At 38.9% G+C, this 25,563-nt stretch overlaps 1 protein-coding gene across 1 annotated transcript in view; it reads right to left on the reverse strand.

The window, feature by feature from the left end:
• The window catches only part of LOC150086002 (flotillin-2-like), a 253,731-nt gene that overhangs the window by 106,336 nt on the left and 121,832 nt on the right, over positions 1-25,563 (reverse strand). Inside the window, exon 6 of the mRNA XM_090373646.1 lies at positions 15,063-15,182. Coding sequence (XP_090229772.1) covers positions 15,063-15,182 — 120 coding nt within the window. The remainder of the gene's footprint in view (positions 1-15,062; positions 15,183-25,563) is intronic.

Genomic DNA, 25,563 nt, shown 5'->3' on the forward strand with positions numbered 1-25,563 from the left:
CCCAGATATTGACTGGAACTTGTGGGTTGGTCACTCACACACTAGTCAGACTTTTGTGGATTTATTGGATGATTGTTTTCTGCAGCAGCATGTTCGAGAGGCAACCAGAGAAAGTAACACTCTTGATCTGGTTATCAGCAGTGATCATTCGTGTATTAAGAATTTGCAGATAAAGGAACCACTAGGTGGCAGTGATCACAGTGTGCTGAAGTGGGATTTACTCAAAGAGGTAACTACCGTCAGGGGTAAAGGAAAGGGTTTTTGCTTCCGTAAAGGGGAGTACAGTGGTCTCAGACAGTTTTTAAATTCTGTACAGTGGGATCAACTGACGATGTTACAAACAGTAAATTCTAAGTGGGAAGCATTCAAAGAATTAATCGTGGAAGCTACTAGACTTTATATACCGATTAAGAAATATCGTTCAAGGTTTAGGCCTAAATGGTTATCAAATGAACTAATGAGACTCGTGACAGAGAAGAAAAATGCATGGGATGCATATAAATTATCAGGTGACGCAGAAGCCTGTGGCAGATATAAGCTAGTCTGTAATCAGGTCACAAAGGCGGTTCGGCAGGCGAAGGCGGATTACGAGAAATCTTTGGCAAAAGATGCTAAGAAAAACAGCAAGGATTTCTTTACTTATATAAACTCTAAAAGGAAAAGGATGAATATGATTGGTCCACTTGACATCGATGGTTCGACTGTTGATGATCCTGCTCAGATAGCAAACAAACTGAATGAGTATTTTGCATCTACATTCACACGTGAGGAACTATTACAATTTGAAAATGGAAGAAGGTTATCAAATTGTAGGAGTGTGCTTAATGATTTTGTAATAACTGAGAGCAAAGTGGAGGAGAAATTGTTGAAGTTAAACATAAGAAAGGCACCTGGGGTGGATGGGATCTATCCAGTTATTTAAAAGGAGGCGGCAAAGCAACTAAGCAAACCCTTAGCCATAATTATGAGAGCATCCTTGGACTCAGGGGAGGTTCCCACGGACTGGAGATGTGCAAATGTGTCCCCAATTCACAAAGGTGGATCGAAGGGTGACACGAGTAATTACAGACCAGTTAGTTTAACTTCTGTTCCGGGTAAAATAATGGAGTCGCTGGTTAAAGATGCATTGCAGGATCATCTAGACAAGACTGCAGCAATAATTCAAACACAGCATGGGTTTGTTAAGGGAAAGTCTTGTCTGACAAATTTGATCGGTTATTATGATGTGGTCACAAAGGAACTGGATGCAAAAAATAATTTTGATATCATATACTTGGATTTCAGGAAAGCTTTTGACACTGTTGCACATGGAAGACTACTGTACAAATTGGAGCAGAATGGTATTAAGGGTAAGTTGCTACAATGGATAAAAGGATGGTTAAGTGGGAGAAGACAGAGGGTGGTAATCAATGGGTGCTGCTCTTCGTGGACTAATGTTATTAGTGGAGTCCCACAGGGTTCGGTGTTGGGTCCACTGTTGTTTTGTGTATTTATCAATGATATTGATGAAGGTATATCAGGCTTAATGTCGAAGTTTGCAGATGACACAAAGGTTGGCAGGGTTTTGCTAATGACAGTAATGGCAGTATGCTACTGCAACAGGATCTAGATAATTTGGGCAGATGGGCTAAGAAGTGGCAACTGAAGTTCAACCTTGACAAATGCAAAGTACTGCATATGGGTAGAAGTAACCCCAGAGAAACGTACCAACTGTGTGGTACTACACTTAAGGTGGTAGAAAATGAAAAAGACTTGGGAGTAATTGTGCAGTCAGATATGAAGTTTTCTGAGCAGTGCAGACAGGCTCCTAGGGCGGGTCATGGGGTTTTGTCAATGATATATAGGAATTTTGCTAGCAGGGAAAAGGAGGTGATTGTCCCTCTGTATAAGGCAATGGTCAGGCCACGCCTTGAGTACTGCGTACAGGTCTGGAGGCCTCATTTTAGGAAGGATGTAGATTTGCTTGAGCGTGTACAGAGAAGAGCAACATGATTGGTGAGGGGAATGAAGGGATTCTCTTACCAAGAGAGGCTTAAGTTCTGCAAATTGCAGTGGCTGGAGACTAGGCACCTGCGCGGTGATCTGATTGAGGTCTATAAGGCCTTGAATGGGTTGAGCACGCTGAATTCTGATGGGATCCTTCCACTTGTTCAGATTACCAACCTACGGGGACATAAGTTCAAATTAAGAAAGGACAGATGTAGAATAGATGTGCGGAAATTTGCCTTTAGCCAGCGGATGGTTAATTGCTGGAACAAACTTCCATCTGTCGTTGTGGAAGTTGATAGGTTAAACAAATTTAAGGAGGAACTGGACAGGCATTTGGAGGGAATGGTGTGATTTTTTTTTTTTTTTTTTTTTTGGCTGATGCTGCATAAGCTCATACACTTGCTTTCTTGCATCATGTGCCACTACTACTACTACTACTACTACTAATTGTGCAGTCAGATATGAAGTTGTCTGAGCAGTGCAGATGGGCTGCCAGAGCAGGTCATGGAGTTTTGTCAATGATATATAGCAGGAGTGGCCAACTTAATTTGTGATGTGACCTACTTTTTTCCTTCAAAATATGCTGCGATCTACCATCTCAAAATTTTCATTGCACAAAGTGCACAAATCGAGGGATGACTGTATATTTAAAATTCATCGCAATCGACTCGTTGGCCACCCCTGATATATAGGAACTTTGCTAGCAGAGACAAGGAAGTGATTATATCTTTGTATAAGGCAATGGTCAGGCCACACCTTGAGTAATGCGTACAGGCCTGGAGGCCTTATTTTAGGAAAGATGTTGAGTTGCTAGAATGAATACAAAGAAGGGCAGCAAGCTTGGTGAGGGGAACAAAGGGGTCCTCTTACCAAGAAAGGCTTAAGTTCTGCAAATTGCAACTGGAGACTAACCACTTGAGAGGTGATCTGATTGAGTTGTATAAGGCCCTTGAATAGGTTGAGCAAGCTGAATGATGATGGAATTCTTCTCCTTGCTCAGATTAAGAACCTGAGGGGGCACAGTTTCAAATTGAAGAAAGACAGTTGTAGAATAGATGCGTGGAACGTTGCCTTTAGCCAGCAGGTAGTTGATTGGTGGAACAGACTTCCATCTTTTGTTGTGGAAGTTGATAGCCTAAATAAATTTAAGGCTGAGCTGGACAGGCATTTGGAACGAATGGAGGGGTGAAATGGGAGGGTTTTTTTTTTTTTTTTTTTTTTAGCTGATGCTGCATAAACTTACTTCCTTGCATCATATGCCTTTACTAATGCTAATTCTATCTAAAATTTGGCTTTACCCCCTTGATCAGCAATGGCATAGAGAAGCCACAATGTGTTTTGTGCAATATCGTTCTCAGTGCTGAATCTATGAAACCTTTAAAGCTAAAATGTCACTTGCATTCAGAACATACTAAAAAGGATTTGGAGTTCTTTCGAGCCATGAAACTGGTCTCAAGATGTCAGAGACTTGATGCTACGGGAAGTTTTCAGCAACAAAGCACAGCAGCAGTGCAATCATCATATGAAGTCGAATTGGAAATTGCCAAAAAAAACCCCTTACATGATTGGAGAAACGGTCATCAAACCCTGCATGTTGAAGATGAAGTTAATTCTTGAGGAAGCCAGCGAGATAAAGATGCGACAAATATCTCTGTCCAATAACACTATTCAGAGGCGCATTTCAGATATGTCTATAGACGTGAAAGAGCAGGTTTTGAATGAAATCAAAGTTTCTCCATTGTTTTTTTTTTCAAGTTGATGAATCAACAGACGTAAGTTCATGTTCTCAGTTGCTTGTCTTCATGAAATATATTCATTCAGATGACATCAAAGAAGAGTTCCTGTTTTATAGTGCACTTGAAACTACTACAAAAGGTGAAGATATTATGGAGAAGATAAATACCTTTTTTTGAAACTGGAGGACTACAGTGGAAAAACTGTCTATGGGGTTTGTACAGATGGAGCACCAGCTATGCTAAGGTCAAAGTCGGTCTTTCAGACAAAAGTGAAAGAACTTGCTCCCCAAGCAAAGGACATTCACTGCATGATTCACCAATATCCTCTTGCTAGTAAGATTCTTTCAGCTCCTCTGCAAGAGGTACTTGATTCTCTGATCAAAATTGTGAATTACATCAAATCTGGAGCTCTCAACACCCGTCTGTTTAAAGAACTCTGTAAAGACATGAATTCTGATCAAGAGGTTCTTCTTTTCTACACTGCTGTACGCTGGTTGTCGAAAGGAAATGTTGTCAATCGTGTCTTTCAGTTGAAAGATGAAATCAAATTGCTCCTGGAAGTGCAAGGGAAACATGACCTTGTGGCTTACTTTAATGAAGCTTGGAAGAAAAAGAGTTGCTTACTTAGCAGACATTTTAGAACAACTAAATAGACCAGCTGAATCTGAAACTTCAGGGAAAGGAAACACACGTTATCCAATTTCAAGACAATCTTCAGGTATTTGTATCCAAGCTGCAAAACTGGCGTCGGAAAGTAAATCTTGGAAAAATTGCCATGTTTTAAAAACTCTGCAGTGTGGCAGAGGAATCTGAAGGTGAACTGGATGAGAATCTGAAGGAGGAGATTACTGGGCACCTTGAATCCCTTGAAAAAGGAATTTAAGCTGTACTTCCCTGAGCTTACAGAAGAAGCTGCTGCACTGGTATGAAACCCATTCTCTGCTTCCCTGAATGTAGCCAGCATTCCCGATGAAGTACAGGATGAATTCTTGGATCCGCGGAACGATTCCTCAGCATGTAATTTGTTTTATGAAAAATTGCTGACTCAGTTCTAGTGTGCTATGTATCAGTCATATCCAAATGTCATCATGCTTGCCTGTCGAGTTTTACTTCCACTTGCCTCTACATATCTCTGCGAGAGTGGATTTTCAACGCTTCTTCATATCAAAACAAAGACAAGAAACAGACTGAATGTTGAGAATGACATGAGGTTGGCTTTAACAAACACTCAGCTGTGAATTTTGAAGCTGGTTGCCAAGATGCAAGTTCAACCATCACATTAAATATTAGGTTAGAATTATATTCTGAAAAATCTATTTTTAATGTGTTTTCTTTACTCTATTAAAAATGCCTTTTTATGCAATTGTGGCAGGGGTCGCAGGTTACCTGGCTATTATAAAAGGGGGTCGCGACTCGAAAAAGGTTGGGAAACACTGCTCTATAAGCTTGCTTTCTTGCATCATATGCCTCAACTAATACTGTAATACTGAAGCATGGGTTTGTAAAAGAGATCATGCCTCACAGTCTCATTAGCTCCTATAAGGTTGTCAGAAAGGAAATGGATGCAAACAGTAATTCTGACATCATATACAGTCAGTCCTCGTATAACACGTGTTTACACTACACGAATTCGATCATACACGATTTATAAATAGGGGAACGATATCTTATATAACACGAACCGAATTCGCTTATGCACGATTCACCTTCGTGTTTACAAGAAATAGCAGTCCAATGCAGAATCACCCCAACTGAACGGAACACGATAGGAATGAAGAGAAGATTCTGAAAATGTATTTATGTGTTTTCTATCGGTGAAGGGGAAACACATTTCACCATAATAACGTAAAAACCAACACAATTCCAGCTATCAGTATAATCGCAAATGCAATTAGATCAAGTTTACTACCAGTTTATAACAGATTCCACTAGCAGAAATGCAACTGGAAATTGTTTTTATTGTTTTATGGTAGTAACCCCTAGAAATGTGCTTTAGTAAAATGTGAGGTGTTAATAGTGTATCTCTGCCTTTACGGTGTTTATTCAGTTGCTACACGAGCGCAGCTTTGTTTATGTGTAACAAGCGTGCCTCCTCATTTTGTAATTGTGCTTTATTCCCTAAAAATGAGTAAAATACTTAAAATGTGTGAAAAGGAAGTGTCCTGGTGAAGACACTGCAGATTCAGAGAGAAAAAGAAAAGCAATATCGATAAACAGAGGCGGACTGGGTCAAAAATTCTTACCCGGGAAAATTTATAGTGGCCTCATACTACGGTTTATGGCCAAAATCACACCGGCCTCCGGCCCACCGGGATTTCCCGGATAAGGCTTATGGCCAGTCCGCCTTTGTCGATAGAGAAAAAATATGAAATTGTGAAACGCTTTGACCGAAATGAAAGACCATGTGATATTGCACGTGCTACAGGCCTAAATGAAGCAACGCCGAGAATTACAAAGAATGCAGAGAAAATAAAAACTTTCATAGCAGGAACAACTCAAAGTGTAATTAGAATCCATTAGATTAAGACACAAAGAATTGGAAGAGATGGAACGACTGTCATCTGTTTGGATAGAAAATCAAACAAAAAACAAGTTTGCTTACGATAGAAGCAAAAGCATTAGCAATATTTTATTACGTAATAGTCGTAATAAAATACTTACGTATTTTATTACGACTATTACGTAAGTATTTTATTACCATTATTTATCGTGTTTGGTAATGTTTCGGTTACAAATGTGTGTTCAATCTTGGGTGGCTGGCATATAACCCTATTTTTCCCATAGGGCCTGTTGTTTATATTGCACGATTTTGTATTGCACGAGGGTTTCTAGGAACACAACTATCGTGCTATACGAGGACTGACTGTACTTACATTTTAGCAAATCCTTTGATAGTGTACCACATGTACAAATGTTGTGTGAATCGGAGCGATGTGGCAATAGGAGCAAATTATTAGTATGGATAAAGGAAGCATTATGTGGCAGGAGGAAAAGAGGGTTATAGGCCCAATACTCTTCATGGACTCTGTGATGAGTGCATTCCACTGTCAGTGATGTAACCCTCACTGTATTTAATATTTATTAATATTATTGAATACAGTGAGGGTTCCTACAATATTAATAATAATACACTAGGTATTTCAAGTTTGACATCTAAGTTCAATGATAATACAAAGGTAAGCATAGTGGTTATTGATAGTAATCAGTGTATGCTACTTCAAGAGGATTTACATAAGCTAAACAAATGGCTGGAAAATGGCAATTGAGATTTAACAGTAATAAATTCAAAGAACAACTGTAACAACTTAACTGTACTGACTGCATTTAGTGATCTATTTGCCGAATGGGCTAGCCAGGTGGGTAAAGTGCCTGCCTGGCAAACCAAAGGTTGCGGGTTCGAATCCCGCCCCGGGCTTGGATCACAGTAAAATGCAAAAACCTTGGGAGGTGCATTATGGCCACAGAAGCTGATGCACCAACATCTAACAAAAAAAAAAAAAAAAAAAAATGATCTATTTAGAATAACCATTTGGGTACTAAACTCAAGGCAGTGGAGTTTGAAAAATATCTAGGGATAACTGCACAATCAACATGAAATTCTCTGGACAGTGCAAACAAATTGCACTGTCCAGAGCAGTCTAGAACAGCTAGTATAACATTAACATAATTCACGGGGTTCTGTTAATGATATACAGGAACTCTGTCACCATATGAACAAAGAGGTGATTACCCCATTATATAAGACAATGCTTATGCTACATCTGGAATACTGCATACAGGTTTGGAAACCTCATTAGCATTAGTAGAGACATGATGCAAGAAAGCAAGCTTATACAGCATCTGCCAAAAAAAAAAAAAAAAAAACCACCTTCCCATTTTACCCATCCATTCGCTCTAAATGCTTGTCAAGTTCTCGCCTTGAATTTATTTAAGCTGTCAACTTATATAATGACAGATGGAAGTTTGTTCCAGAAATCAATCATCTGCTGGCTAAAGGCAAATTTCCGCACATCTATTCTACAACTGTCTTTCCTCAATTTGAATTTATGTCCCCTCAGGCAATTAATCTAGGCAAGAGGAAGAATCCCATCAGTGTTGAGAATGCTCAAACCATTCAACGCCTTATACACTTCAATCAGATCACCTCGCAGGTGCCTAATCTCCAGACACTGTAATTTGCAAAACTTAAGCCTTTCTTCGTAAGAGCAACTCTTAATTTCATTCACTAATCTGGTTGCCCTTCTCTATACTCGTTCCAGCAGCTCCTACATCCTTCCTAAAATGTGGCCTCTAGAGCTGTATATAGTACTCAAGGTGTGGCCTGACCACTGCCTTATAAGGGGATAATTGCATCCTATTCCCTGCTAAAAAAATTCCTGTTTATCATTGACAAGACACCATGAGCTTTTCTTGAAGAGCTTTATGCCAAATACTATCAAAAGCCTTTGAGATGTCTAGAGCAACTGCTTGTGTTTCACTGAACTTTTCCATTGAATTTGTCCATAAATGGCTATCACAAGCCAGAATATCACCAGTGGATCGACACTGATGGAATCCATAGTGGTAATCGTTGATCAGACAGAAGGTTTCTAGGTAGTTTAAGAGTCGGCTGTTAATTGATTTTTCCATTACTTTAGAAAGAGTAGAAATAATTGCAATGGGACGATAATTTTATGCTCCATTCAATGCCACCTTTGGAATAAGAAAGTGAAAAAAAGGCGGCAAAGAACAGGAGTAAGTCCAGGAGCACAGGTTTTGAGAACAAGCAGAGAAATACCATAAGGACCTGAGCTTTCTTAGCATAAAGATTCGTTAAAATCCTTCTGACATCCTTTTGGGGAAGACCACAGGAGGCACTGAATGGAGCATGTTGGGAATGGTGAGAGGTGTTTTACCAAGATCATTAATACATGAGTTGGAAGAAAAATGGGATGCTAGCAGGTCAGCTTTATCCTTGGCCGAAGTGACAACAGAACCATCTGGTTTTGTGAGAGTGGGGGCAGAGATAGGCAAAAGTTGCCGCCAATAGCTTTGGCAAGAGACCAGAATGCTTGGCTACCATTAGGGCAAGAAGCAAGTTTTATACTCTTAGCGTGTTCAAAATCTAGTTTGGACTGATTAATAACTGCTTTACAATTATTGTGAGCGTTGGTGTAGGCAGAAAATGAAACTGAAGAATTGGAAACAAGCCAATTATGATTGCAACATTCTTCTTTTGAACAGCCTTAACACATTTATTGGAAAACCAAGGTTTAGATAAAGGATGAGATTTTAAAGTGGAGTGTGGGATAAAGGATTCCATTCCTGCAAGAATAATTTCACTGACATGATCTGAGCAAATTGACATCAGAAGTTTTGAAACAGTAGTCCAACCAAGGAAAAGAAATCTTGCAGGTCTTCCCATTTTGCATTCTTGTAATGCCAAACAACATGAGGTTGGGAATAGCCATGAGATAAAGGCTCCATTGGAGAAGAGACAATCACCAAGTTGTGATTTGAAGTGCCTAAAGGACCACTCACTTCAACCGTGTACTTAGAAGTGTTGTTTGTGAGAAATGATCAAGTGTGTTGGCTGTATGGTTAGGATTGTCCAGTATTCTTGTAGGCAAATGAACAACCTGTACAAGGTCATTAGTAATTGCAAAAGCCTCAGCATCTCAACCAGCTGGGTCAGTGTGACAAGGAAACGGAAGCCAGCTAGAGTCGTGAACATTAAAATCACCAAGGAAAATTACCTCACTGTTAAGAAAGTTGGACTGGAGAAAGTCAAGTTGCAAAGAGAGGAAGTCGAAGAGATTCAAGTGATAGTGGAGTTGGGAGAATGGTAGAGACAACAGATGAATTTGACACAATGAGGTAGAGAGATTTTAAGCCAGAGAAGATCGAAAACAGGAGATTCCAAATTACCAAGTCTCTGACAGGGAATATCGGAATGGACATATGCACAAGTACCACTTTGAGGCGAAAGGAATCATACAGCGAATAATATGGGCAACTGAGATGAGCAGTAGTGGAATCAAGTAAGTAGCAGTCATGTGCCTACAAGGTAAATGTTGGAAGTGATCACAGAATGGTAAGATGCACACTTCATATTGATGTAAGAAAAGAAAGGAAAGAACTGACTCTAGTAAATAATACGAAGGTCTTTGAGATAACAGAAGAGGAGAAAAAGCAGTATGTAGTGTAACTTAAGAACAAGTTTGAGCTTCTGCAGACTGCTCAGGACCAAGATATCGACAAGGAATATTACAACTTTGTGAAAGTGATAAAACATTACTAAAACATTACATAGTTCGTACTAAATATTTCGCACTGAAGTAGGACGCTAATGTTACTAACACTTATTCGGTAGAGTAAGTAGCAGGCATGAGCTGTTTGTTTGTTTGTTATTTGATTTTTAGGAGCATTAGTAACCAAGGCCATATTGCTCTGTGAATATGTGGTGGTCATTCCCTGACCTTTCCACATCCTCCGTATTTGGCGGTGATGAGCTCGAACCCTGGTCTAATCAAGAAGCGTGTGCTATGCACTGTTGCTCCTTCCCACCTGGCTACGAAGGCGCCGTGAAATGGATACAAGCCATACTCACGTAATGTTCACCCTACTCTTGTCCGTGGAACACCAATATGCATAGAAATTCTTTGTGTGCTAATAGTAGGACTACATTCTACTGACTGAAGAATGTGTTCTATTTCATCCACATTTTGTATTTGCAAGTTCAGAAGAAATATAGCACTGGGAACTGTACGCAATTTGGTCTCTCGCAATTTGGTGCAAATACTAGTCAATGCTCTTGAATCCAGTATTCTGCAGTTAGGAAACCGTTGATGGTATTCTCTACAAGCAGCAGTAGCACTTCCACCACAAAAACCTTAGACAAACACCATATCGGCATATTCAGAATGTGTAAAAATGTGTGGCATTCTTAACAACACTTTTACACCAAACAGCAGCAGCAGTGCGTAGCACCAGTGTGCTATGCACTGCTGCTCCTTCCCACCTGGCTACAGAGGCGCCTCAGATTAGGGAGAGCCCAACAGCAAGTCCATTTAATTCAATATGGAATCTTACACAATAAAAGAGAAAGTCAAACAGTAGTTGTTATGCAGAACTTTTGCCCCTAGACTGTGGTAAATGAAGCCATTACCATAAATAATTATGGAAAATTGCTTAAGCCCCTCAGATGCTAGATAGGATTTTCTTATCCAAGGTTTCATTTGTACGGGAATATAAAATTTTCAGAATACTCATTTATGGTATTTTCCATGCAGCACTTGTAACTCCTCTACACCCTGTAAAGAACGGAGTGTAGCATGCAATGACCTGCCACAGGATGGTTGGGCCCATCTTTTTCACAGAACAAGCTCTTGGTACTACACTGATGTAGGCAGTCAATGAATTCCTGGAACACACACAGTGAGGAGATTGCTGAAGTGTGTTTTCAGCAAGATAATGTAACAAACCACACTTTTCACTAATCTATGGCCAAACAATCCCTCTTGTTTACAGAGTGTATAATTTAAAAAGGAATATGACAACCACACCCACCAGATTTATCACCATTAGGCTTATTTTTGTGGGCTATAAAGTCAATACCTACAACAATCTATGCACTCTGGACAAACTGAAAGCGACAAACCTAACACCGCTCCCAACGTGCAGCAGGGAGCATTTCAAAACATGCTTCTTTATGCTCATTTATATTATGATCACAAAGGTGTTTTCAACACTCACAATTTTTTGTGATAAATTAAGCAGAGTCAGAGAATAGAATTACAGATGAACATTTTAAATTTCATGTTTCTAGCACTCTTTTAATAAAAGTTATTTCACATTTTCACGGGTTGTCATTTAAAACAATCATTCTATAATTTGCCAATCATTCACGCTTTTCCCATTAGAAAAATGTGACCATCCAATTCTGCCTTGAACTTTGCTGAATTCTCCACCTCAGCCATGCTGGGAGGTAATTTATTCCAATGTTCTACAATATATTGCCCAAAGGTAAACAAGCTTTATGAGATGTCTTCTTTTATTCCCTAAAATTTTAAATTTATATCACTTTTCATGTAACCTGTTTCTTGTTCTTGTCTCTACACCTGAATCAAGTCTTCCCATAAGATACCTAGTTCCCAATTTTTGCAGTCAGCACCTTCCAACATGTTTGCTGCCCAAACATAAACTTTCACAAAAACAAACTGCAATTTTTGTGCCTCAGTGCAAATATGCATCAATTGAATTATGGTCAGTAAATGAGTGCTGTAAAAGGAATAGCACATGAAATGAACAACTGAGTGATATTGGCATTGCAATCAAACTATGGGCTACTGCATTACAGCTGGGACTTTGCTTAGTGCTAATCACACCGTCTAGACAGCACCATAAAAGCTGTACACTTGGTTACAATTTAGTGCTCTTTGCTTATGTTTAAGTTATTTTATCTAATTTAGTACTTTCCACAAGAAGAAAAGGTAAAATTTTTTGAAGATTATGCATGCTGAATTTTAATTCTTTAGTTTGTGAAAAAAGTTTTGATAAAATTTTGTGTAAAAAGTGTTTTCCTATAAAATTTTACCCTAAAGGGTTGTTATAATGGATCCACAGCCTAGGACATCAGGACTGAAATAGAATAATGATGGACAGTATGTTGAAGCTGATGACATTGAATCAGCTCTTTATAATATGTCATCTGATACTGAAATAGAATTCTATTCAAGTGACAGAGTCTGGATTTCATTCAGATGCATCTATTGATGTTAGAAGGCTACAAACAACAGATGCCAGCATTACTTGGAGTGATGTTTCTTCACAAATGAAATCGATTTACTAGAAAGCACTGTCTGCTTGTTCTTGCATCCCAGAGAAGTACCCCACAAAAACACAAATAAAAAACTTTCACAAATATAAGCGGTAGCAATGTGAATTGATATTATTGACAAAAATTAGTGCTTCTTACTAATAAGGTTGTCCTTCTTTGAATCCTCCTCAGAGGTCTAGGCCTGCATACAACACATTCCCAACGCAGTCTCACCATCAACTTATACAGAGGGGGGACAATAACATTTTTCTCCCCACTCGGTCCTAGAAATCATAGGCAGCATATCATGCAGCTTTCCTAGCCACCTCTTTACACTGCATGGTAAATTTCATATTTGATTTTATCATAACCTGGGATTTCTGTTCCCCAGGTGAAAAACTATATATTTAGAAGCATTAGAATTTAGTTGCCAATTTTCAGACTATATCTGCAACTGATCCAAGTCATTTTCGAGCAACATAGCCTGATTTTGATTGTTAACCACCCTTCCTAACCACCCTTTCAAGTCATCAGAAAATTTTGACAGCTTCTCCTTAAAAAAGATTAGAAACAAGGGGATTCCACATGCTATGCTGGTCCACCACAGAGAATATCCATTTATGATCCAACAAAGCATCTATCAAGTAATCACAATTTTTTTCAATTAACGTAACAGCCTTTTGTATGGAATTGTATCCAGTGCTTTACTAAAATAAAGTTATGGCAAATAATGCAGACTTGTTTCTTGCGTCCAACTGTTTTATGTCTTCATAATAATAATAATAATTTACTAGATTAGTTGCTAACCACCCTAAGGATATTATTCTCATCAGAGATGGTGCTGTATTGTATCCTCAACCATGGATATCATGATCATACCTACTACAAAAGTTAAACTTATCAATCTTAATCTACAGTTGCTCCTCACTCGCCTTTGTGGATTAAGGTTTGGGAATGTTAATAATCCTAGAAATCATAGGATTATTAACATTCCAAAGTAGCTGATAGGCACATGCAGCCTGTTTTAAAACAGAATTGTACATACTGTTATATTATATGTTATCCACCCTTTCAGGTCTCAGTAGTTTTTCTGACAGACTCTTCTCAGAGATCGTTATATCACAGCAATCTGACTCCTCGTCACTGATCCACCATGGTTTAAACCTGCTTTAAACTCTAAATATCACTGAAAAGTGCCTGCTTGTCTGTCATTTCTACAGGACTTTCTATGATTCTTTCACTTCAACCAGTAAGGGGCTTATTTAATTCACTTTTTTTAGTGGTCTCTTGTGATTGTAACTGTCCCATAGTATTTTCTTTTGCTCAATTAAACCTTTAAGCTCTCTTGTCATCCATTTTATCATAAATAATGTATTGGAATAACTAACAATCATCTAAATTGTTCAAAAACTTTTTCAGCATGTTTTTGCCATAGTCCTGAGAACTGTTTAGTCTGTAGAACTATCAGCTTCCCTACATCACAAGCTATTTCACATGACACAGGTTCAATGTCAATCTGAAATTGATCTAACTTGGGGAAGAGTCTGGTCACTTTCAGGCAATTATACAAAGTTATAAATTTGTTTAAAATTTGAGGGGAGATATAAAAAAAAAATTCTCTATTTATTTTAATCATCAAATCCCCCACAAAACATTCAGTGAAATTCTAGATCAGTTTGCATTCATCTGGAAGGGAAAATTAGCATTAGTTGAGGCATATGATGCAACAAAGAAAGATTATAAAGCAACAGCAAAAAAAAAAAAAAAACCTTCCCATTTCACCCATCCAGTCACTCCAAATGTTTGTCTAGTTCAGCCTTAAATTTATTTAACATATCAACTTCCACAACAACAGATAAAAGTCTGTTCCAGCAATCCTACCCGCTGGCTAATGACAAACTTACGCACATCTATTCTACAACCTTCTTTCCTCAACTTGAATCTATGCCCCCTCAGGTTCTTAAACTGAGCAAGTGGAAGTAACCAATCAACCAATGTTGATGGGTTACTTCCACTGCTCAAACCATTCAAGGCCTTGTACACCTCAATCAGATCACCTCGCAGGTGCCTATATAAATGATTATCAGAGGAAACTCAATACTTCTTTCTCAAACTGGCTAACCACAACTCAAAACGATAAAAATTGATAAAACTATATTTACAATATAGGCCCAACAAGATATTAGAATATAAAACATAACAAATTACAAATATTTGTAAAACCTTTAAAATGGAAAAAAAAAGTATGTGCATAGTGAAATGAATGTGGAATTGCATATGATAGTTAACCTGAAAAACAAAGCTATCATTTTACTGAAATGGAAATTCCGTACTAAACTAAAAATCATTCAGCAATTTTGAAATTATCAGTTGCCTACATTTTGAACAGAATTCTCACAAGGATGAAAAAAAGACAGCATAATTATCAAATGCATCACTATATATAAGATTAAAGATAGAAATATCAAATTGATCTAAACAGATATTTAGGCAAATTGCTATGGCAGTTTTTAATTGAAAAAAAAGCTGAATAAACTCACTTTCGTATTTACTTCGGCATCAAAATTAGCTTTCTGAAGTTGGTACATACGGCAAGAGTCTTCCACTTTAGTATTAGCCGAGAACTTTACATCCATGGACGATTTCTCACATTCTGCTTCCTATAAAAAGCAAAATTAACACCTTTTCTAATAAGTAATGTAATTAAATACAATGTTTCAGATTTGCAATGATATATGCCTATGTGCTCACGAAAAACCCTCGCTATTTCTGGGATTAAAAGATTATTATTCTAATCCTGAACATGTGTATTCTAATGTAAATTTCATTTTACACAAAAAACACTTAGACGGTAATAGCATTTTCAGAAATTATACATTAACTTTTATAAAATATAAACTGATAATATCAAAGTACATTTAAAAGATAAATGTCATATAAGCATTTTAATCTTTATTTACCTCCATTGCAGTAAGGTTAAGAATACAAGGTTCTTATGATTTGAAATAAATTTTAAAACTTAAAATTATGAATCACAAGCTATAATTTTAATTAATGCTTATGATCCATAAAAAAAGTAGTAAAACTTGAAATATTTAATGCAAATATAGTGGGCAGAGCAAAGAAAACAAATACGGGAGTAGGAATATGGTTTATTTTAGACACCATTTAACATTTTTGGGATAAAATTCATAAAATAGTCGAAAATGGTTGAATCGGGAAGTAAGACGAAGTGCAAGGGCTGGATAGCAATAGCTTTTAGAACTAGTTTGGAAGAAAGTTTGTTTACTAGAGAAAAAGATGGAAAGTTAGATGATGAGATTTGTTTGGGGAAAAGATGGTGCCTAAAAAGAGGAAAAAAGAAAAAAAAAAAGATATCTTTTTTTATATCTTAATATCATAGATAGAGCAGCAGAAACAAATTAGAAAAAATGAATAGTGCTATTTGGAGATTTAAATAGTAGAGAAATCAACAAAGATATTTTAAGAAAATCTGTAGGGAAAGTTAAACCTAAATGGTAAATAATGATAAAAAGCTACTAGAATTTTGTATACACTATGCACTCAAGCATAAAACAGCCACAATTTAATATGGTGGGAGCATAACAGAAACAAGAAAAGCATAACTGACTATATCATTATACAAGAGGATATTAAACAGCTAGCTGATACTACAAGAGCATATACATGATTCCCAAGTGCCTTACTGTTAGCTTTAGCAATTTCTCTTCCACTGCCTTCTTAGTTACAACAAAATCATTTTTAAGGTTAATAGTGACCATCATCTTGTATTGAGCAAATTAAAAATAATAATTACTGCAAAAATAAGAGGTATAGAAAAGTGTCAAAACAGAAATTACACAGAATAAAGAAAAGTGCAAGAGGTCGAAACAGATGAGAAGGAATTTTAGAAGTATGTAAATACCTAATTATTTATTGCCTACTCCAATAGTCTGACTTGCTTAATTTAACTAGGGCGCCTCCGTAGCCAGGTGGGAAGGAGCAGCAGTGCATAGTACACGCTTCTTGATTAGACCGGGGTTCGAGCCCGTCACCACTAAATACGGAGGATGCGGAAAGGTCAAGGGAATGACCACCGCATATTCCCGGAGCAATATGGCCTTAGTTGCTAATGCTCCTAAAAACCAAATAACAAACTAACAACAGCTTAATTTAACTGTCATACATCGATTGAAATTAGTTCTGGCATAGTTATACTGTTTGTTTGTTATTGTTGTTTGTTATTTGGTTTTTAAGAGCATTAGCAACTAAGGGCATATTGCTCCGGGGATATGAGATGGTCATTCCCTGACCATTCCGCATTCTCCGTATTTGGTGGTCATGGGCTCGAACGCTGGTCTAATTAAGACGCGAGTGCTATGCATTGCTGCTCCTGCCCACCTGGCTACGGAGGCGCCATAGTTATAATGTGATGACTTTAATTTACAAGTTTATAACAAGCCATTCAAGAGCTGTGTAAATTTTTTGAATAATTTTATTTACTACCAAAAAATAATCAGTAAATAGTCTTGTAATTAATTTGCTTGTTTAATGTACACCCTCTATCTACAGGGTGTCTCAAAAATATTGAATAAAAAGTTTAGGGGAGGTGGTAACATCTAAAGGAATGTGAATTGCATAGGAACCCATAATCGAAAACGTCAAGGGAAAGTAGTAGTAGGTACAAGAAGCAGAAATGACACAAGACAGTAATTAGTGGCAAACATTTATTTGACATAATATTAACAATGGATGCATTTCACGATGTTACAACAGATGCTCGAAGGTTCCACCACGAGATGCGATGCATGCGTGACACCGACACAGCATGGACTGGCGGAAACGGTCTAACACAACTGGAGTTTCTTTGACAGTAGTAGCAGTGCAGACGAGTCTCGCCACGAGATCATTTCCATCTCCACAGGTGATTCATACATGATACATTTTAGGGCCCCCCCACACAGAAAGAAATCAAGGCTCGATAAATCAGTTGAGCGTGGGGGCCAGGCAACGGGTCCACCGCGGTCAATCCATCGACGCCCAAAACGCCTGTCCAAATGGTCACGAACACACCTTCCATAATGGGCGCCCCATCATGTTGAAACCAAATGTTGCGTCTCACATTTGCTGGAACATCGTAAAGAAACCCTGATAGAACTTGTTCAAGAAAGATCCGATATTTAGTGGAGTTCATGCGGGATGGTAACAGGTATAGGCCGACTAAGCCATCACCGACCATACCTTCCCACACATTTATTGCGAAGCGACGTTGTGCCGCACGGGGGGGCGCACACGGTGTGGGTTGTCGTGAGCCCACACATGAGCATTGTGCTGATTGAATAAGCCTTCCCGAGTGAAATAAGCCTCATCCGTGAACAAAACATTGGTTGTAAAATTCAAGCCTTGAACACTTTCTTGGATAAACTATTGCGCAAAAGCTACACATGCAGGATGATCTTGGGGAAGCAGCAACTGAACCCTTTGGAGATGAAAGGGGTGTAAGGAATCGTCATGCCAGACACGCTGTACACTGCAACGAGACACTCCTATGGCAGGTGCAATGGCACATGTGCTGGTAGTAGGATTATTTTGGACGGCATTCAACACTTTCTTCCACGCTGGAAGTTTGCGTTGAACGTGGTCTGCCCGCACCACTCCTATTACCTCTAAATGACCCATAATCGCACAAATTTTGATGCACACGTGCAAAATGGTGGTCCGGTACATGTCTGTCTGAGAAGCGTTCTCCATAAATTCGTTGAGCAGCTTGTCCATTGCCCTCTGCTAATCCATACACTAGGTGCATGTCTGCCAGCTCACAGTTCGTATATCGATGCATGCTCTTCATGCGCAGACTACTGCTTGAATGAGTAAACTAGAAATTTCCCCCTCGCGAACTGATGAACAGCACCGTCTACCGACTTAAGGGTGACGTTTCCTGTTATGGATTCCTATGCGATTCACATTCCTTTAGATGTTACCTACATCCCCTAAACGTTTGTACCAATATTTTTGAGACACCCTGGAAGTGTCTCAAAAATCGTATTCAGGTGAATCATTAGTGGCTAAATTGATATAAATAAATAAACAATTTGCTAAAATAAGCTGAAGACATCACTGAAGAAGGGAAAAGAGACTGAAATGGGGAAATTTCAGATTCTCTCTTATTCAGGTAGAAAATGTCAAGTGTAGAAAGGCAGCAGGTGTAGATAATGAGAAATTCTGGTACAGCTGGAGGAGAAAACAGTGCCACAGTGGCACATTGTCCAGAATGTCATTTTCTGAAGACCAGTTCCAGAAGATTGGAGCAAGGCATTAATGTACCCATATATATATATAAAAAAAGGACATAGAGATGAATTTTGTAAATTTCAGATAAATTTCACTCTTTCTTGCACTGGATAAAAAAAGTAAAGTAAAGTGCAGCCATTATCAACCCACTGCAGGATGGAAGCCTCCTCAACAATTCATGCTGAGGGAAATGGACCATAATCTGCCACGCTGGTCCAGTGCGGGTTGGCAGATCGACCGTATTCAGCAGTAAGGGGCTTGAACCCCGGTCTACTCAAAGAGCATGTGCTACTGCACTCCCACTCCTGCCCACTCGGCTACGGAGGCCGTCTGCACTGGATACAATCTATGAAAGAATCATAGAGAAGAAAACTATAAGATTTTTATAACTTTGAAAAAGAACAGTCAGGTTTCAGGCAAAAGAAGGGATGCCAGGAACAAATATTTTCACAAAGAAAAATTACAGAAAAGTCATGTGCACATAACAATAACCTCTAATCAGGATCTTCCGATTTAGAAATAGAATGATAAAGTACTTTGAATTGCAAAGTACAAAAAAATATGGCATCAAGAATTATTTTAAGGGGATTAAAAAGTCTGTGCAAAAATAAAAAATCTGCACACTGAATGAACGAATAAGGTTAAACTTTTGTGTGAGGCAGGGCTGCACATTATTATTATTATTATTAGCCATATGGCACAAGAAAGCCTGAGGCTTATGCTGCACCAGCCAAAAAAAAAAAAAAAAAAAAATTTCTGAATTACCCTGAGAGAGAGAGAAAACAAGTCAGAAGTAGAAAGGAATCACCAAAGAAGAGAATGATGATATCCAGCTCAGGACAACGGGTGTGCCAAGCCCATATATTACCACCACTTCTTTTTAAAATTTTCCTGGACCATTTAATAGGATGTAAATTAGCAAAAAATTTAGTGTGGGAGATGTAAAAATGAGGTCATTATTATATATCAAGGATTGCTAACCAGGGAGACTTGCCTCTATTAGGGGAGGCGAGGCAGGGATCCAGGGGGGTTGAAAAAGCAACCCAAAATACACCAAAATTTTAATTTGCTTCAGAAAAAAAATATTTTTGCTTGACCAGTTCCTTCAAGATAACATACTGAAAGAATATGGCTTTAAACAACAAGATCTTTTCAAAATTGAATTTTCTTACCATACAAAGTATGGCCATAAAGTTCCCGGACTGGTCCTGTTGTGGTCATGTTCGATGAGGTTGAAAATGAACAGAAATGGTATATTATAGTTCAAACTTCATCCAACATATGGTAGTACAAAGATTGTCCAGTAGGCTGACAGGTTGCAAGTAACAATCAGTTTCGTTATCAGTTTATAATGTTCGGTGTCACGATTTTGTAATGGAGCAACAAATGAATATAAAATTTTGCTTTAAACTGGGAAAATCTGCAACAACAGAAACATATGGTTAAGAACTGTTTATGGCAATAAAGTATTAAGTCATACAAGTGTTATTATTTTGGATTATTACGTTACACAGAGCGAAACAGAGACAGGATAAGTAATGACAACTTTAATATTAATAAAATTAACAGGAAAAACACACATATATTAAATTAAATACATACAAAAGTTTTCGGTTAGTTTGCTAACCTTCATCAGTCAAACTGACAGTCAAGAGTGTGGAACATGAGGGCATGTACTGCCAATCATGTACTGTGTGATGTGATGGTTAATTGTTGGATGTTGAAGCCTGTGGCTGTGATGAACGTTGCCAACATTTGTCACTCATTAAAATGGTTGCTTCAATGATAGGGTGGACATGACATCCCCTGCTCTTGTTGACTGAGGTATTAGAGCATGTGATGTTCAGCGACTCCAAGCAGGTGCGCTGCCAGCAGTGGCGGGACCCATCTAGGGGACCTCACAACATTGCGGTGTGGGTTAACAAGAAGTGTGTGGCAATGACCAAGTGTTCTATGTCCACTAAGCGGATGACTCTTTCGTGTTCCGAAAGACGTTTCCAAGCCGTCTCCCAGTTTCCCCAATGTAGCAGCCAGTGCAGTCAGGGCAAGAGATGCGGTAGACTAAACCACTTTGTAGTAAGGTGGGAACAGGTTTTTTCACTTTAGAGATGAGGGATTGTAACTTTCTGTCTGGGAGTTTTATGCATTTTATTCCATGTGATTTTAGGACCCTAGAAACCTATTGTGATAGGTTTCGGTAGTATGAGATAAAGGTGCTCGGGGGAGTCATTACCTTGGATGTTCCTGTTGGTCGCTACGTGGTCATGTGTCTGTAGGTCACACCTGTCAAGGGTACTGGTGGGATAGCCACACCTCGCAAGATCCGCCTTGACTTTAGCAATCTTGGTGCACCGCTCATCTACAGAACTAGAGTGGGTCCAGCATGGGTTAACAAGGTTCGTGCAGTTTCAAGCAGATGGCTGCGCACATGTGCTGACCAGAAGTTGGTAAATTGGCCAGCACACACTGGTTTACAATAGACAGTTGTCTTCAAGTGCGTGCCCTCACGTCAGACAAGGGTGTCTAATTATGGTATGGTATTGTCTGATTCTAGCTCGATGGTGAATTTTATGAAAGGCGACAGAGAATTGAGGTGCTCTAAGAGTCGGTGACCAAATTTCTGGGGATAACCACAAACACATCATCCACGTAGCAACATCAAAAGGTAATGCGATCTGGTACATTCGTAAATGCACGACCCTCTAATTCTTCCATTGCGATATTTGCCTTGAGTGAACTAACTGGGGAACCCATGGCTGTGCCGTGAATGGAGTTGTTGGACATACCGTATTTCCCCATGTATAAGACACACCTTTTTTCAAAAAATTTGGGGTCTAAAAACTGGGTGCATCTTATACAGTGGTTGTAGATTTTTTTTTTAATTGCATTTCCCGATTTTTCGCGCTTGTCTTTCCGCTCATTGTTTCGCACTTGTTACCAGTATATTAGGTTACGTTTTGCCATGTTCTGCCCAGGAATGGCTCAGAAAATATTTTTGTACAGTGCTGAATTCAAGTTAAAAGTGATCCAGTTTGCAAAAATGAATGGAAATCGTGCGGCTGAACGTAAGTTTGGTCCTCCTCCAACTGAGAAAACAATCCGAGACTGGCTACGGGAAGAAGAAGAAACCCTACTGAAAACGCCACGGCAGAAGAAGGCCATTAGGGGCAAGTCAGCAAAATGGCCTGATTTAGAGAGGGAATTGAAGATATGGATTGAGGAGCAAAGGACAATTGGAATTCCTGTGTCCACAAAGATGGTTCAGCATGAGGCAAGAAGAATTGCTGATGAAAAAGAAGTTACTGATTTCAAAGGAGAACACAATTGGTGCTTCAGGTTCATGAAACGGAATGGACCAAGCATGCGTACACGCACCAGACTTGCCCAAAAGATGCCTGAAAGCTATGAGCAGAAGGTCCTTAAATTTCATCGTTTTGTCATTCAATGCTGGAAGACACATCAGTTTGAGTTGGGACAGATTGCAAATATGGACAAGTCCCCCCTTCAATTTGATGTCCCAACAGAACGGTTGATAAGAAGGGGGTGAAAACTGTAACTGTGAAGAAAGTGGACATGAAAAGAGCCACTATACAGTGTTCTAGCTTGTTGTGCCGATGGAACCAAGCTGCCTCCTATGCTGATTTTCAAAAGCAAAACAATGCCAAAAGAAGACATTCCTCGAGGAGTGATTGTTCACATTCATGACAAGGGTTGGATGGATCAGGATGGGATGAAGATCTGGTTTGAGAAAGTTTGGAGCAGGAGACCAGGTGGGCTCTTACGCAAACCTGCCCTATTGGTGCTTGATCAGTTCAGGGCACACATAACAAAAAATACAAAGAAGATTGCTGCAGAGCAAACAAACAAAACTTGCCATCATACCTGGAGGCTTGACATCCCAGCTCCAACCACTTGATGTCAGCATTAACAAACCCTTCAAAGCTGCCATGAGAGACGAATGAAACCAATGGATGAAGTCTTCTGGGAACAATTTGACACCAGCAAGAAGAGTGAAGAAACCAACTATAGGAGAAGTTTGTACCTGGATGAAAAGATCCTGGGATAATATCAAGATTGAGATCGTTGTCAAGTCATTTAAGAAGTGTGGCATTTCAAATTCCATAGATGGAACTGAGGATGAGGCAATATATGAAGACAGTGATTCGTCATCAGACACAGATGAGGACAAACTAATGGATGGGAGTTTTGACAGTGATGAGTTGTATGAATTTTATGATGAATAAAACTTGAGTTCAATAACTTTATGTAATACATTTTTTTTTAAATTTCGGGCCCCAAAATTAAGGTGCATCTTATACATGAGGAAATACAGTAATTTCACAACCTGTTAAGCACAGTCTGAGGGTGGTGGAGATTTCGCAAGTTGTTAGTTCGGTTCGGCTGCCAAGGATTTGGTCGTTATCCAAGAGTTTCTTTGCCCATGTGATGGCAAGTTCTACTGGAATGGGGGGGGGGTGAAAAGTGACACTACATCAAATGATGCCATGATTTTATCTTCTGAGATGAATAGGGTTCGGATCTGTTCTATAAATTCACTACTGTTGGAGACGGCGTTGGTGGTCTTGCTTACTAGGGGAGAAAGGAGCCTCGAGACAAACTTCACTAATTCATAACTTGGCGAGCCACGACAGGAGACAATGGGCTTTAACGGTATACCTTCTTTGTGAATCTTCGGTAGTCCACAGAATTGCGGAATCTGGCAGCCAGACACGGAGGCGATTACGTGTGGATTCTGTTATTTTCTTCTGTTTAAACAAATTGTTGACGAGGATGTTCACTTTCGACTCCCATCATTCCAAGGCTTTGATGGGAGGAATGGTTAAGGGTTGGTAAACAGAAGTGTCCTGCAGGAGCAGCAGGGCTTTCGTCTCGTAATCTGTGCAATTTAATACGACTGTCCGACGTCTTTTATTTGCCGGTAGGATAATGATGGATGAGTCTTGTTTCAATGCTTTAAGGGCAGAAATCTGTTTGTGGTTGAGATTGGAGGAAGCAGGGCGGGCATGATGCAAAATTGCTGCAGTTTTTAGGTGGATTGTGTTTGCCACTTCTTCAGAGAAATGTGTTAAACACGCTTCTATGCCTAAAGCAATATTAGTGATTGGTGGGTTTCTTGGGAGAACAGCAAATTTCATACCCAGAGTCAACAGATCTATTTGTTCTGTAGATAACTGTTTGTTGTTTAAGTTCAATACAAATTGCGCACAATTTGTGGAAACGGTACTATATCAATGACGAGATTCACGGGACTCACCAATTAAAACAGGTACACTTACGTTTTTGGTGTGTACAGTAGCGTTCAGATTCTCTGACGGCTTGGGAGCACAAGGTATGGATTATATCGTTTTGCTCTGTGTAATGTAATAATCCAAAATAATAATAATGAATTCAGAGCGCACAGGCCTCTTTAATCATATAAGTGTGTTTCAATGGTAAAAGTGGTTCAAAGATGGGCGTGAGGATGTTCGCGATGACCCAGGACATGGGCATCTGTCAACCTCTTGAAATGAGGATAGAGTTATAAAAGTTCAGGAAACTGGCATTTGACCCTCAGAATGATGGCTGATGAGTTGATTATGAATGAGAAGAGTCACCAAATTTTGCACATGCCAGTGCAAAATTTGCAAAACAAAGGCCAGTGCAAAATTTGCAAAACAAAGGCCAGTGCAAAATTTGTGCTGCAAACCTTCACAGATGAGCAGAAGCAACAAAGAGTGTCAGCTGACTATTTTCAGAAACTTTTAAAATGGTGTTATAAGTGCATTCACTTATCAAGTAATCAGTGGTGATTACTTTGAATAAAAATAAAACCATTTTTGAGCTTCTTTGCTTTTGTGTTCTTTTTATTGCATCAGTCCAGGAAATTTATTGCCATACCTCGTATATTTCATTTAAAAGTACTAAAACTAGAATAGGAAGAAGTGAGAGGTAGAGCAAAACTGGAAAGGTGACTACAGAGAGATTAAGAACCCCTGTTATTTATGAATGCTGTTGTGCTGCTAAATAGTAGCTTAAAGATCCTCAAGAATCTCTGAATAAATCAGGTAAAGATTGTCAAGAATTTGGTATGAAAATGTATAGATTAAGCTAGTGGTGTCCAACCTACGGCTCATGGGCCAGATCCAACTTGCAAATAATTTTTATACGGCCCATGCGGAAAGTGAACTAAAATAGCATTTTAGAGAGTAGCGAGAATGTGTGTAAAGGCATGCAAGCTTCGAGCTCGACTGTATCAAATGTGTGCATGTGATTCAGTGCAGTCATATGTAGGCTAAATACAGTTATTATTATTATTTGCTATATGGGCTGCACCAAAAAACATTTCTGAATTACCCTGTGTGTGTGTGTGTGTGTGTGTGAGAGAGAGAGAGAGAGAGAGAGAGAGAGAGAGAGAGAGAGAGAGAGAGAGAGAGAGAGAGAGAGAGAGAGAGAGAGAGAGAGAGAGTAAGTAGAAGGGAATCACCAAGAAAGAGAAGAATGATGATATCCAGCTCAGGACCCTGGGTGTGCCAAGCCCATACTCACCAGATGCGAGTCCTTGGGGTTATGTATGTATCAATCTTTTCGTATTGTGAAATTCTACTATTTTGATAAAACTTGTTCATTGTATTGAATTATTATTAATTTGTATTGAATTAAAAAAATCATCCTTAAAAATTTTCCAAAAGAGGAAAATTGATTTGGCCTGTTGTGTTTTTGATCAAAGGTGAAGACTATTTCTTCATTGAG

The sequence above is a fragment of the Mastigoproctus giganteus genome, chromosome 5 (assembly GCF_048544385.1).
Source record: "Mastigoproctus giganteus isolate SK-2022 chromosome 5, ASM4854438v1, whole genome shotgun sequence".
Classification (NCBI taxonomy): domain Eukaryota; kingdom Metazoa; phylum Arthropoda; class Arachnida; order Uropygi; family Thelyphonidae; genus Mastigoproctus; species Mastigoproctus giganteus.